This window comes from Malus sylvestris, chromosome 1, assembly GCF_916048215.2.
Source record: "Malus sylvestris chromosome 1, drMalSylv7.2, whole genome shotgun sequence".
NCBI lineage: Eukaryota > Viridiplantae > Streptophyta > Magnoliopsida > Rosales > Rosaceae > Malus > Malus sylvestris.
Genome location: NC_062260.1, coordinates 29,706,953 through 29,721,347, shown reverse-complemented (window position 1 = coordinate 29,721,347; position 14,395 = coordinate 29,706,953). Strand labels below are relative to the sequence as shown.

Below are 14,395 nucleotides of genomic sequence, written 5' to 3'. Positions count from 1 at the left end.
GACCTCAAGTCCGCAGGTGCCTACTTTTTTGATGGATTAATGGGTATGATTGCTCGTGTTACGTCATTTGTCCGTCCAAGAAGCACGCTAGCGTCCCTTTGCATTCGCGTCCCACACAGGCCTATTCAGTAACAAAATGTTATCGGGCAAACCCGCTATTTGAATCGTGTTGATTTTTCCATTTTTCACTTCCAAAAGGCTCAAAGACATGTTTCTAAATGCGCGCACAAACAATTTTCACGAAAAATTACGTTAAATCAATAGTTAAAGATAATTCTCTTTGCCTTTCCGCATGCATGTCTCAACAGCGAAGGCATTGCACAAGTGGGCAATATAAAGTTGCTGAACAAATGCGTTAAAACAAAGCATCAGAAAAACTGTTACTGCTGCTAACTACATCAGGTAAAGCCGGAACTGATGAGCTCTCAACTACATCGCTGGAAAACTAAGAATCATAGGTCTGCACTGAATTTGCGTCTGATGATCCCACTATATCTTCAAAAGCTTCCATCGCGATGGTCATGTCATTATCGATATCAGCTTGCACTACCTCTGACATAACTTCATCCCTATCGCCGCTTACCATAGGTTCCACCCCATTTTCCGCTACTGAATCAGAGTGAATTTTAGCTTCTTCAATTGCTTTGTCTGGTTCAATTGAATTTTGCACCGTGGATTGTGGATATGGATCCGTTGAGGCTGTCAGCATAGATGTCACCAATAGATTCTACAAGCAAGAGGATGCTAGTTGTAACGCCACAAATCAAAAGTTTCAAGAAAACTAATACGCAAGTTGTAGCTTTTATATCCTTCAATATTAGTTAAATTAAGGTGGCAAGGATTAACTTAAAAGAGAGAAATTGTCAGATAAAAAGAATATCAGAAATCAAGGAAAACATTTCCATCAGGTTTTTGAATAATATACCTTTTCTAATGCAAGAGCAAGCTTTGAGAGATTTGGATAGATTCTTTTTGCATCCAATAGGATCTGTTTGAAAAAAAATCACCGAAAAAAAAAAGATCTGGTAAAGAGATGTATATTGTAACATAGCAAAGGAATGGTAGTATGTTAAACATATCAAACACAAAAATATGTGCAAGCACTTGCTAAAGGTAGGCTAACAGCGCAGTAGAGTGAAAAGAGGGGCGAGAGAGTAGTAGCAGTTTTAGAAAAGATCAGACAAATTCAACCCAACTAATTCAATAATCCCGGAGCTCGAAAAGTGTCAAACAAAGAGATGAAAGACACAATCATGAAGAATTAACACAGAGATGTAAGAATGCACACCTCGCAAAGCCTCTGAAGGGTAAACGGAGGACCTTCGGTAAAATTATGAAGAGCTGCAATGAAGAAGCAAACTATAAGCAATTATCATTGAAAAAAGGAACTGAAAATTCTATAAAATTATAACTGTAACACCATAGACTAGTCCAAGTACATCATCCCACCCATTTTTCATCAAAACTTGGTTCTAGATCACACTGATCTCACCGAATACCAAAAGGCAGTAACACATATAATGACCCACCAATCAAGTTACATGATCGGGCAAATGAGAATACCTTCATCCAACCTCTTCACCAGCTCAGGATAGGTTTCTCCTAAAGAAGCAATTTGCTGCTCACTTGTCATTTCTTCCTCAGGATACTCCAATAGAACCTTCACAAATCAAAGAATAAGAGCGATAGAGAGGTGGAAAGAGAGAGAAAGATACATATATCATAAATGGGGAACCAGAAAGCAATCATGCACATCCACTAAGTCTAAGAGTGTGTGTGTGTGTGTGCATGTGCAAACATGCATACAGTGACAACCATATATAGCTGAAGGCCCCACATGCTGGCATACCTTCCCATACCTGCTTCAGTTGAAAGGATAGCATGCTCTTTAATTTGTCCCAATCCTGCCTGTAACACATGAATAACAAGAACGGTTAACTACCAAGCAGAATTTTTGTTTTTTGTGCATCATACCAGAGAGCAAACACAATCAAATACACATACATGACATGCACCAAAACTAATATACCAATACACTAAACACAGACGAGGGAGTTACAAATTGAAGATGACACAGCTTACCAAAATTTCCCAGTGGATGCAATAACTTGTAGTACGCCTCTAACTTCAGAAACCTCCAGCTTCGACTCTTTACATCTAAAATATCAAGTTCAACAATACTTTCTTAATATGAATCAAAAACAAAACAAATGAGTAACATAAATTGCGGAAGGAAGACTTTTGAGCCCTTAATATGACGTGAAAAAGTAAATTTTCTTAACATCGTCTCAATTATAGGGGAAAACAATTACTGATCCCGAAATGATGGAAGTTACTAAAAATGCATACTGACTAGATCTCTTAACAATTGAATTTCTACTAGGCTGGATAAATATACTATGATGTCTATATGAAAAGTAGCATGATCCCTCACTCCGTGAATGTGAAAGTTCTCTGATCCTTAAAACGTCCCTCGGGGTCAATAGCACATTGTATTCTGTTATAAACGAAGAGCATCAATAAGGCCCTGTAGTGTATAGAAAACATACAACGTGTGCTTTCGCTGTGGTATAATATGTTAAGCTACAAGCGCCTTGCAAACCAACTTGAAATTCAAAATTAGATAAGAAGTATGTATTAAAATGTATAGGGAAAGAAGAATTTACAGCTTATCTACGCCGTCGGGAAGCATGGCCTCCTGTTGATGATCAGCATCACCGGTAGAATTCATTGAGGGCTGTGAATTTTCATTTGATGGCATCTCCATTTAGAGCCCTCTTAACCTACAATTCATGAAAAAAATAAAAATAAAAACCATTTCTCAGCTGAAAAATAACATTCACTTAAATTTCTCAATTTTAACACAAAATTTGAATTCCAGTAACTTGAAACTTGTAATAACTTGCACAAGGAAAAATAAAAATGCTACATCAAGTAAATTTTGAAACTTTATGCTCTCGCACTCTGTTTGGTTGCCGAGAAAAATCGAGCAAGGCTTGGCCAGGTAAATCAGAAAACACTTACTCGCACAAATTCTGTAGTTTACAGCACCTAAAAATAAAAAACAAAAAAGAGGACTGAAGTCTTACATCTTTTCACGGCGGGGCGTTTTCCCGGCAACCAAACAGGAAAGAAAAGATTGAGATAGAGATGAGCAGGACTTACCAAGCTTTGGGTTTTGCTAAGAGCCCAACCGAACCGGATCAAATCGAATCGCCGTTTAGAGAAAGAGAGAGTAGGAGGGGAGACAGAGTGGTGGTAGCAAGTCCGATGTGTTGAACGGGAATGGTCCCTGCGAGGTTGCCAGTAGTGTTGTCACGTGACCAACAACTGCGGCTGCGGCTGGGCAATGCTCATGGAGGCCTATGGTGACTTGGGCCTGACATACCAATTACTGTGACGATATTTTAAGTTAATTACGTAATGTTATAAGTAATTCGATCAAAATGATATTTTAAGTTAATTACGTAATGTTATAAGTAATTCGATCAAAATGTTAAGAAATGACTAATTTAAAATAGTGTTATTATAAAATTAAGTTTTGTAACTTTGAAAATTAATTAGGTGTACTCTCTCCATGGAATTGTTGGGTTGGTGCCAAATGTAGTGGGTGACGCATAATATATGGATTAAAGAATCCATATGAAAAAAAAATACCATATCTTGCAGTAATTTAAGATACCTCAAAAACCTTTTTCTTAAAAGGTAGTGTTTTCCCCCCTAAACTGTAGGAAAAGAGATTTGAACTTGAATGCAGAAGTTAGAGCACACTGTTTTATTTAACTTGAATAAGGCAAGTTTGTCATGCGATAGCGATTAATAGAATGACGAGCATGTATTTGAAGAGCTCTCAAAAGCCCTTCTCTACAAAACCTTAAAAGTGCATTCCTTTCCAACGTTTAATGAAGTCCAAGTTCAAATATATATATATATATATATAAATTATACTATTAAGGGGTAAATAAAACTAGCTAAAACTGCCGGAAGGCAAATTGGCCTTTTCATGGTGTCTTCCAACACATTGTGACGACAACAATATACAGAGATTCACTTCCCCTACAACTTCATTCGACAAAACAAACATAAAAGATATACATACAATAATAAGCAGCCGTTATCCAAAGCTATGGCTCGAATTAACAAAAAAATTGGAAAAGATACTAACTAAAATCCCTGAAAATGCACCACGAAGTTTCTTCTGTCGACTCTTAGTCTCGGCGAAACGTTTCTTTGGTGACAGTTTCATCGATGTCACCATCACCGGGAAGGATGTTCAGATGCTTGACCGCTAGGAGAAGGATTTGACGAATTGGAAGGGCCATTCTCTAGAGGGGGCGCCCCACCCCACTTCAGCTCTACATCAGACGGTTCAACTACATGCACTGAGCCGTCAGTCATGCCAAGTGCAATCTGATTCGGCTCAGATGGATGAGCTGCTATAACCAAAGGGTAGCTGGGGTTTCCGCTGCAGATGATTTTCCATCAGCAAATAGCAAGTGAATTTACAAATAAAAGAACAAAGGTTTCGATTCAACAAACAGCGTAATACTATTTTTGGCTCACCTGAGAGAAAATGATGGTATATAAGCAGTAGGTGCTACTCGACATCTGAGTCTTAAGGTATCAGCATCAAAAACTCCAACAGCACCGTCACAAAATGAAGCATAAACCAGTAGACCATCACATGAATATATTGCACTTGATATGGGAGCAGCGAGTGCATCTTTCGGAGACCACTATCATCAAAGAGGTGAAGAAAAGTCAAATTACAATAAAGGAAGGAAAAGTCAATTAAAAAATGGAAATCAAGTTTCTTGCATATTGATCTGCAAAGCAGAAAAATTAATGAGAAACTATGACACAAGGACTGCCAGGTGAAAACTTACCGAGCGCAAACATTCAAGCTTGCAATCGTACACAGCAATTTGGCTTTCATGGGCAACCAACAGGTGTGTGTGATCATTATGAAACTGAACTTTTGTTTCTCCAACCATCGGGGGTTGACGACCAGCTGGTGCTTGTATGAACCTTGTTTTCTTTTTCTCCCATCCATCAATGCTCCACACACATAACTGTAATCGTGGTACAAATAAAACTCTCATGCAATTAGAATCTATGGACTCAAAAATAAAATAATTGCAATTAAATAAGAGAATTAATAGTGTGCCTAATATTTTCCAGTTAGAGCAGTGGCTCATCATAATGATCCAAACGTTGTATTCAGTCGTCGGATACCAATACTCTATCTGTAAGTGTGTGAAACACCTCCATCCATATTTATCCTTGCCCCTTAATTAAGGCGTAACATTCACCTCCCCCCACCCCACAAAAAAGCCAACTAGTCACACGAAAACAAATAAATGAGCAGCAACCTCAATGTTCCTCTTGATGTTCGGAAATAACTGCCATGCTTGTCATAGAAATAAAAACTTTAACCAGTCACTCACCTGGGTATCAGCACCTGAAGATACCAGTACATTAAGAATTTGGGAAAATGCAAGGCCTGTAATCCGATTCTGGTGACCTTTCAGTTTGGTTTTGACCTGAAAATCTCATCCAAGGTTTAGCTTTTCAGATAACCGGACAACCGAGCTAAAGCTAAAAGCCATCAAGCAACAATTCCAAAGAAAACCAAGGAAGATGCTTTACCTCATCAACCCTAACATTATAAATTAATATAGTAGAATCCTCCATGCCAATTGCAATTATATTATTGTCTTGAGGATGAAATGCCAAAAAAGTGGCAGCGGGAGGGGGAGATACAAATGTTGTCATGACCTGTAAAGCAGTTACCAGGTGGATTCAGTCAACAAGATAAATTAAACAGATTGTGATATGTTAGAATGGCTATGTCAGTAAGGGAATCGGCCCTGTATGTGAAGCCAGACTAAAAATCAATAGAACGAGAAGGCACAAACACAAAAATGTGGTGTAAACCTTTGTACATGGTTCTAAAAGACGGCATCAATAACGTACCTTAAATGTCATCATGTTGAACAAAGAGACCTTTCCACCAGATGCAGACATGACGTAAGAATCATTTTTGGATAAAGCAATGCACGCAATAGATTCCTCAGCTGGTTTATTGTCATTTACATCATTAGTCATAAGAGTTCCATTGGGTGGCTGCCACAACTGTGGTGCAACATATGCACTAGCCTGAAATTTTTTTAATAGAAAAGCATAAACAAAACAAAACTGCATGAAAGAAATCTATAAGAAACACATAAGATACACAAAAGGTACAGATTCACTTGAGGAAAAAAAAGAAGCCAGACCTTCCCGGATGGATTCCTTTCATTCCGCTGCCATTTCCAGAGCTTGTGAACAGCATTGGAGGCAAGGGCTAACAGAGCCAGGCCATTGTTGGTGTACATTAGCCTCACAATCTGCAACTATAAAATAATTTCTTCAATTATGGTATTGTGGAATCTACCTAGTAAAAGTAAACAATCTAGCTCACGACAGTACATAGTATCTGTTGATTAATTGGCACCAGTTTTAGAGACAAAACGAACAAAAGTATGTTCACTAACCAGATAAAATCTGCTTTATTTTGGGTTTTAAAATCGTAAAATTAGGGTTTTCTGTTAATCAGAATTGGCAAGATCCTCTCTTGTTATTGCTGCTAGGTTTTATACTCCCCCACAGACACGAGACATATAAACTCATCCAAGGTCCATCCTCTATACCTTTCCAGCAGTTGTAGAGTCAGGCAGTCGCAGAGCTTTCATTTGAGAGGGATCCGCAACATCAGAAAATTTCCAGCTCTTAATTTTGTCTATATCATCAGAAATCCGTGGTTTAACATCAACAAGCCTGCTGTTCTCCATAGTGCCCTGCAGTGAAAAACCAACATAAACCAACAAACATAAAGAGCTTAAATAATTCCATATAACTTAAACTTACTAGATTACTGATAGACACAACTGGTTGTATTCTATCAGGGCGTTCCAGGGATGGAACAACAGCGTTGGGAACATTCACAATGGCACCTATTGCATTAACCATCAGAGGCTGCTAGAAGAAAATTAACAAAAGGCAAGCAATAAAACTTGACATGAGAATCTCGATGGCAAAGTAGAAATATAACTATTGATAACTAATCAGACAAAAAACAAATAATGTCAGCAAGCATTTTTCAAATATGGACTTAAGCACCACAGAAGAAAACCTACCTTAGAGTTGATGGGCTCAGAAGTGCCTCGATTTTTCTCCATAGCCCTTCCCTCTAACATTCTAATCAAGCGCAAGCCATCATTATTTGCTAAAATCTTAATACCACTGTCATTCGTTGTTACAGCCAACAGCGACCCTTCTTTATTGAATCTCAGCCTAGGACTAGCCTGCAAAAATTAGAAGGGCAAAACATTTAATGTGACTTATTCACTCTTCAAGTTGAATGGTATTGATGAAATGTATAGAGAGTGCTACTGACAGGCAAACCGCCATCTGCATCCACAGCTGCCAACACATTGGTATTGTCCATATCCCAGAACTTAATTTGAAATTCATCACCAGCAGCTAAGAATCGGTTCCTTGTTGTGTCAAACTGAACAACATCTAAACAGCGTTTTCTAAAACCAGAATATGTCCGTTTGATAGCCCCTTCACTCTCATTCCACTCCACCAGATGGGATTCACCGTCTTTACTTGTTCCACAGGAAAAGAGTCTGCATGCACCATATGTATCTTCATTATGTATACGTATGCATTTGGTACATATAATTAATGGCTTACAATTTAAATTGAAATTTCCAGAAAAGAAAAAAAAAGACGAGGAGGGCTGAAGGGGGGAGCTGGGAAAATAGCTGTATTTTTCATCCAATAAAGCTCACATCATTAGTAATGAAAAAGCTTCCGTGCAGATACATTAATCCAATAATTTAATGTCAAACTATAATCTGCAACAGACAAATATACAATGGAGCACAAATTTTACCTGGTTCCATCTGCACTATACGACATCATAGTGCACCAAAGTCCAGGAGCATCATAGTCCACTCGTGATCCCAAGCAATCATATAGCCAAGCTTTAATCTTCCCGTCAATGGCAGTTGAAAAAATGAACTGCCACAACGAAAAATGGCAATGTTCTATACTAGGTCAGGAGGATGGGAGCTTATCTGAAAAGACAAATTAGAACAAACCCCCTAATGAGCTTATAAAGATACTTAGATACATACCTGGATATTTTCTTTGTAGTGAGGGCACACTGAATACACAGGAGCTTCATGGCCTTCAAATGTATACTGTCTGCGTCCGGCTACAGCATCCCATACCTGTTGCACAGATGGTTATAACCAGGGACCCCAAATCTCTTCCAAGTATGAAACCACATCAAGTCTTACAGCTCACCTTAATCACTCTATCATCTCCACACGTGACAATACACAGTTGCTTGTTGGGATGAGCAAATGCAATGTCATTAACACCGCCGACATGAGCATCAATCTAAAAGATGAGACAAATAATCAATAACTTGAACCTTGTCATTGCCCCTAGGAAAAAATTATATGAAGTACAAGCTTACCTCCAAATGTTGTCTCAGTTCTCCAGTTGGATTGTAATTATATATCTGAACAATGTGCTTCGAGAATGCAACACCTGGGAAATGTAAAAGGCAGGTCATCAATGTTATCTCACAAAAAAAAGCTAACTATTTGTCTCCTTCCATCAGGAGTGTACATACCCAACATAAGTCCATCTGGTGCCCATACACAACGATTCACTGATATTGCAGCATCATTCACCAGAGCTGTCTGAATCAGGAAATGATTTTAAAGTACAATCAGTTGATCTTCTAGATCAATATACTTATTGTACCAAAGTTTAGTTCAAGGTGTCAACTACCCTGGTCTTGGTGAAAATATCATAAGAATAAGACTCAAAATTATATCTTCCTTGAACAATGGTTATGAGTTTCTGATAGACCCAACCCCATCGTGTAACTCATTACTGACGATATAGATAACAGGAAAGCAAGTAACAAATCCTATAAAACCATAACATATATTACCTGCAATGGTGTTGACGCAGTTTGTATATCCCAAACCTTGAAAGGCCTATGTACCAACCTCTCCCGGGACCCTACTTCCCAGAGGCTGATATCACCAACATTTGTTCCGACTACAAACAAAATAATTGAAAACTTCAGAAAAATGAACCAAAAAAACAACTGGTGATCAAACTATATCCAAGTACAAACCTAGAAGAATAGTTTGCTGTTGTGGATGGAAGTCCATGCTCATCACATTAGATCCTTGACTAAGGGTACGGACAACAGCCCTAGGAAGATCATCTTGCGAATAGACATTGGAATTATGCATCACACCAGAAAAGGACACCTGAAAGACCATGGTGAGCGTAGGTATTTTCATCATTATTTGTACTAGAAGAAGGGGGAGCAAGATCTTAGTGCTTATTACAAGTAAAACATGGTAATTGAGCTTGCATAAAACATTGTTTCTTGTCACACCTCATCAGCTTGGCCAGTGCGAATGCGCTTCATCAAGTGCTCTGAATCAGCTGATTGATAATCAATCCCTGTAACACCTGTAGGGGTCCTTGGGTGCTTCAAGAAAGCAGCTGCACTAGAAGGCTGCATACCAGGAGGAGCTGCTGGAACAGCAGGGTGGGGCAAAGAAGGATTAGTGCTTGACATCCACCCAGCAATGGCACCAGGAGATGGGGAGACAACGGGTTGAAATGGCTGCACAATGATAAATAGTCAATCCCAAGTACTGTTAGAAATTGTTGCACTCTCTTATGGAGATAATTAGGTGCAACTTACACCATGGGCACCAATAGGAGGAAATGCGCCAGCCTTTGGAATTGGTCCTACAAGGGGACTATTTGTGGGTGGTGGACGAGATCCGTTAGCAGTTGGAGTGCAAGAATGATCCATAAATAGTGTTTTAATATCAGGGTTTGGACGGGGATTCTTGCAAAGCTGGTGCTGCCAATTGAGACTGAAAATTCAAATATGGAAATGAGCTTCAAAAGTTCTCTCATCAGAAGTGAAAGAAAATATCAGGAAATCAGTTCCTTATTAATAAATGTGAAATAACTGTGGACATCCAACATTGGCATTGGCAAAATGTTATTGATCAGATCACTCAGTAATTATCTATCAATTAGCAATTGCAAATGTATCCTACAATCCAAAAGAGGACACTCGCTACAGGATTATCAGGCATCTAGTGGCATAACCAAAACCCTGTATAAAAAGAGGTGATCACAGGTTAATGACAAACTTGCACAAAATAAGTTAACAGGAGATGTGAGAATGACCTCTGGTTTATTAACGTTCGAAGACGCGAACTTTTGAAGGCTGGGAATGCAAGCTTATCACGAAATAATGGGTTCGCCTCAATGAGCTTTTTAAGTTCTATAAGCATGATATTTCGAGCCGATTTTGTGTCTCCATACTTGGAAAGCTGCTCGTTTTGCCTGATGATGTGATACCAATAGAAAGAATCAGGGCCAAATACAAGGCAGACCTCCAGGTTAACAAAGAAGCAACAGAGGAAAACAAGAATACCTAAAATTATCAAGACTAAGCAACTGGGTGATCTCCTTGAAAAGTTCCTCATTAAATGATGAAAAAACCTTAAGGTCCTTCACAAGAATCTCAACAGCCCTTGCCCTATCCTGCCTGAAAGGAGGAAACGAAAATTAAGTTAACTAATCAAATAGCTACGTAAAGGATTATTGAGATCAAATTCTACAGCACTACAAACCGACACGGCTCAGCATTATTTCTATCCTTTGATTAAACAACCACCAGAAACCCATAACCGTTTTAATTGCATTTATCACATCAATTTGGTATGAAATTTGGCACAGTCAATCAATCACAAATTCAGCTCTTTGCATCAACTTCCACACGTTCACCAATGTCAACAGCGATAGTTATGAACCTCACCTGTCAAGAGCTTCCAAATACTTCTGCTTCCTAATTTCAAAAAAAATCTTCATTGAATACCGGTTGTCTTCAACTTTAGTGAAGCCACACAAATAGCGCTCAACTTCATCCCACTCTCCAGCCTGGACTTGGTCCTCGAAATGCTTCATATTGAAGAAAAAACCAGACTCTTGCTCAAGCCTAAATGTCAAAAAGAAGCACATTACATACAAGGACATGGCATTAATATTGCGTTTAAACCCAATTTATCTTGCTCCATTTTTCTGCTGAGGAACGCGGGGAAGAAAAAGACAAATGCAAACCATAGAGCAAGCCACCACTCTGCAACATGTAAGGCTGGCTTCAAACCGGCATTTTTGTTTGGTACGCTTCGTATAGGCCATAATACTCAAAACAACACAAAAACCCGAGAGTAGACAGGTACGTTTTCCAATCTTCTCTTCCCCAAATTTTCCTCAGCAGAACAAACAGGAAATGAGGCAGAACAAAACAGTACTGCGGAACCACACTTACCTATGAACTGTTTCCTTGAACTTCTCCTCATCTAAGAACTGTAAGATCAGGAATACTAGCTCCCTGCTTAACGAAGACATTGCCCCCGGTAATCCTAACCGCTCCAGCGCAAAGATCGGAAAGTAAAATCAACTGCAATTTATTTGGGTTCAACCCGAACCACTACCGGGATCCAAACAGACAATGAGAAGCCTTTAACTCCCAGAGTCTATTTCTTCGTCTTCACCTCACTTCTGGTGCAAAGTAAGAAGCTTTATCTCAAACCACCAAGTTATGCAGAGAGAGAACCCACAATCATCTAAATTTCTAAATACCTCGATCTCCAGAAAAACATCCAGAAAAATTCCACAAGTAAAAGGCACAAAATACCCAAATAAAAAACAAGGCCAGAATATCACTCCTTCAAGCAACCCAGTTGAGATAAACCCCCCAATAAGCCTTAAATTTCAGCTTCTACAATAAAGATCCAACATTTAGCACAAACTCACATGTGGCAGCATAAATTAAACACAAAGAACAAATATGGAGCTGGGATTTCACAAATTACAGTGGAAATCTGTCTTCCTTCACATGGCATGTAAATCAAAGCTGAGAGAAAAATAACAGAGCCTGACTGGGTCACCAGAAGGAAGCAAAATGAAACATTTTTCTAGGGTTAGGGTTTATTTCTGAAGCTCTTTTGTTCTTCCTTCTCCTCTCTCTCTCCTCTCTCTATGTGCGTGCTGTGCCTACTAAACTCTGCAACAACCCTTTACTTTCTCTCTCTAAAAATATTTACTTTGTATCTGTCTCTTTCTCTTTCTATATCTTTATATACTTTTTTCTCTTTGTAGGACAAAGACAGAGGCTGTGCTGTTTTGTGCTTTTTCTGGGGCATTCTCTCTCTCTCCTCTCTCCTCTCTCCTCTCTCCTCTCTCTCACTCACAGTCTTTTCCATCATTTTTTTTAATGTTTTCCATTTATGTTTATATACAACACGTAATCCCTCTGTCTCTCTCCCATTATCTCTCTATGTGCTCTCTCTTTCTCTTTCTCTCTCTACCTGGCTTTCTCACTGATCTATATTGGACTGTAGTGACTAGAGCCGGTACACGACAGGAAACCCTAGGCGAGGCGGAAATGATGGAATGCAGGAGGGTCCACCGTTGCACTGCCTGAGCTCGTCTTCTGATTGGTCATATGGCTGACAAACCATCGGAAAATGTTTGACGTTTGGTTTTAACTTTTGTGTGGCTACCAACGAGCATTCCAACGGTAACATTTGATACGTGGAAGTGATGGATTTAATTGTTTTATTGTTCCAAAGCGCAGAAAGAGAGAGAGAGAGGCCTCATTCAGGTCGGCAGTCTTCATTTGGTTTCCCTTCCAATTTTGCCACTTTAATTCAAACAACTTCAATTTCAACACTTCTAATCCGGTTTTGGCTCACATGTACGAGAGTGTGCTGTCCACACTATTTGTTTTACTTTTCATATATTTTTCTTAAATTTTTAATCGTTAAGTTAAATGAATTAAAAAATATTGAATTATAGATTTTGATCAAGAGTGTTTAAGAAGTAAATATGAGCGTACGTGTAGCAACGTCCTTTATATAGATATATATATATATATCTAATAGTGGATGGCTAGTGAGTTTAAGTTCATATAAAATTTCATAGTATGTGTGTATTAGTTCAGTGTTTTATAGCTTGCATTTGAGTTTGAATCTTCATTTCAATATCTACTTGTGAGGAGTACCCTACCAACTTGTGATTGATTTGTCGTGGTTGCATAATTCTATTGTACCTTAATCATAAAAAATTTAAGCAACCAAGTAAACTTTCATGACAAAAAGTAAGTTAAATTAGTTGATTAGGACAATTTATATGTCTACTTGCGCTTAAATTCAAATATTTTTTGTCCACTTATTATAGTATATTTATTGATGAAAGAAAATATGTGCATACCTTCAACCATAAACATCACATCCACTTTGCATAATGTAAAGGCCATATTAAATTTGAATCCTTTTTGTGATTGAAAATGATGAAAGGTGACCTTCAAAGTTACGTGGGAATTCGTCTTTCCCATCGTATATCTTTAAGCAGAAAACGAAAGGGATGGAAGAAAGAAGTTCGATTAAATTATTTGATCGAGACTAATAGTTGGCAACGAACGATACGTTAAAAATAATGCAATTTACAACATATATCCTATTGCTAGCCATCCATAGTGGATCAAACACACAAGCTTTCATTAGTCAACCTCAACAAAAAATAAAACCAAAGCAATATATGGTCATTTTTTAATTAATTAAATTTGCTTTCCCTCGTCAGTATGCCTTAGTTCATTTTAATATATAATTTTATGTATACAAATCAATTGAAAATCATGAGAATGACGGATGAACAAAATGATTGAGAGATCTTAGTAGTATAAATTGAACTATAAGATTGTTTAAATACAAATCTCAGTAGTGTAAAATTGTAAATAAAGCTAGCTTGTCGTTATATAATAGCAATTGATAATGTAATATCATGGAAAATTAGTATTGCCTAGTTATTAATATTTATTAACTAAGATCTTATTAATTTTCATATTTATTAATATACGGTCTCTACCTATATTGAAATACATTATTAATGTCTATCTGACCGCATTCAAAGTCTTTCTGATATAAACTTTTGCGATCTCTACCAAACATGAAGAAAAAGGAAGTGTACATATGCATGCATGTGTGCATGAGAGAGAGAGAGAGAGAGAGAGAGAGAGACTTTGTGTCCGCAATCCATGTGATTGCTTTAAGTAATAGCAATTGACAATTGACAATTGCATTGATCGGTGAGGATTGAGAGGTAATATCATCAGGTTCTTAGTTATTAATATTTATTAACTAAGATCTTATTAATTTTCAAATTTATTAATATACGATTTCTACTTACATAGAAATACATTATTAATGTCTATCTGATCGCA

At 37.9% G+C, this 14,395-nt stretch overlaps 2 protein-coding genes across 7 annotated transcripts; both read right to left on the bottom strand.

The window, feature by feature from the left end:
• Nucleotides 1–234: 234 nt before the first annotated feature.
• Nucleotides 235–3,402, bottom strand: LOC126615648 (uncharacterized). 4 transcript variants are annotated; one of them, XM_050283519.1, is made up of 10 exons: nucleotides 3,166–3,402; nucleotides 3,025–3,051; nucleotides 2,667–2,783; nucleotides 2,435–2,497; nucleotides 2,083–2,157; nucleotides 1,860–1,908; nucleotides 1,564–1,660; nucleotides 1,289–1,341; nucleotides 926–988; nucleotides 235–727 (listed from the first exon to the last, which is right to left on the bottom strand). In XM_050283519.1, exons 3-10 carry the CDS (start codon nucleotides 2,765–2,767, stop codon nucleotides 446–448), a joined length of 783 nt encoding a protein of 260 aa, XP_050139476.1. In that variant the 5' UTR covers nucleotides 2,768–2,783; nucleotides 3,025–3,051; nucleotides 3,166–3,402; the 3' UTR covers nucleotides 235–445. The 4 variants fall into 4 exon arrangements, with proteins under 4 accessions (XP_050139476.1, XP_050139469.1, XP_050139491.1 ...); XM_050283512.1 differs by lacking the exon at nucleotides 3,025–3,051 and having other exon boundaries at nucleotides 3,166–3,401; XM_050283534.1 differs by lacking the exon at nucleotides 2,435–2,497 and having other exon boundaries at nucleotides 3,166–3,399.
• Nucleotides 3,403–3,968: 566 nt separating this feature from the next.
• LOC126615626 (protein TOPLESS-RELATED PROTEIN 2-like) lies at nucleotides 3,969–12,303 on the bottom strand. Of its 3 annotated transcripts, none has more exons than XM_050283493.1 (24): nucleotides 11,441–12,303; nucleotides 10,928–11,107; nucleotides 10,544–10,657; nucleotides 10,294–10,452; nucleotides 9,794–9,971; nucleotides 9,479–9,712; nucleotides 9,209–9,347; nucleotides 9,020–9,129; nucleotides 8,693–8,762; nucleotides 8,534–8,607; nucleotides 8,359–8,454; nucleotides 8,187–8,282; nucleotides 7,943–8,070; nucleotides 7,439–7,673; nucleotides 7,179–7,346; nucleotides 6,910–7,020; nucleotides 6,693–6,839; nucleotides 6,279–6,389; nucleotides 5,977–6,159; nucleotides 5,650–5,778; nucleotides 5,448–5,543; nucleotides 4,887–5,072; nucleotides 4,564–4,736; nucleotides 3,969–4,465 (listed from the first exon to the last, which is right to left on the bottom strand). In XM_050283493.1, the coding sequence occupies exons 1-24, from the start codon at nucleotides 11,518–11,520 to the stop codon at nucleotides 4,258–4,260; spliced, it is 3,405 nt and encodes a 1,134-aa protein (XP_050139450.1). In that variant the 5' UTR covers nucleotides 11,521–12,303; the 3' UTR covers nucleotides 3,969–4,257. The 3 variants fall into 3 exon arrangements, with proteins under 3 accessions (XP_050139450.1, XP_050139444.1, XP_050139458.1); XM_050283487.1 differs by having other exon boundaries at nucleotides 6,279–6,395; nucleotides 11,441–12,301; XM_050283501.1 differs by having other exon boundaries at nucleotides 6,910–7,017; nucleotides 11,441–12,300.
• Between the last annotated feature and the right edge of the window lie 2,092 nt (nucleotides 12,304–14,395).

Excerpts from the sequence above, each read along its gene's own strand:
- LOC126615648 (XM_050283519.1), bottom strand. The coding sequence starts at position 2,767 with ATGGAGATGCCATCAAATGAAAATTCACAGCCCTCAATGAATTCTACC. Across the intron at positions 1,661-1,859 it reads TATCCTTTCAACTGAAGCAG|GTTCTATTGGAGTATCCTGA; the intron begins GTATGGGAAGGT and ends TGATTTGTGAAG. Across the intron at positions 1,342-1,563 it reads GGTGAAGAGGTTGGATGAAG|CTCTTCATAATTTTACCGAA; the intron begins GTATTCTCATTT and ends TCTTCATTGCAG.
- LOC126615626 (XM_050283487.1), bottom strand. The coding sequence starts at position 11,520 with ATGTCTTCGTTAAGCAGGGAGCTAGTATTCCTGATCTTACAGTTCTTA. Across the intron at positions 9,130-9,208 it reads ACAGCAAACTATTCTTCTAG|TCGGAACAAATGTTGGTGAT; the intron begins GTTTGTACTTGG and ends TTTTGTTTGTAG. Across the intron at positions 8,455-8,533 it reads AACTGAGACAACATTTGGAG|ATTGATGCTCATGTCGGCGG; the intron begins GTAAGCTTGTAC and ends CTCATCTTTTAG.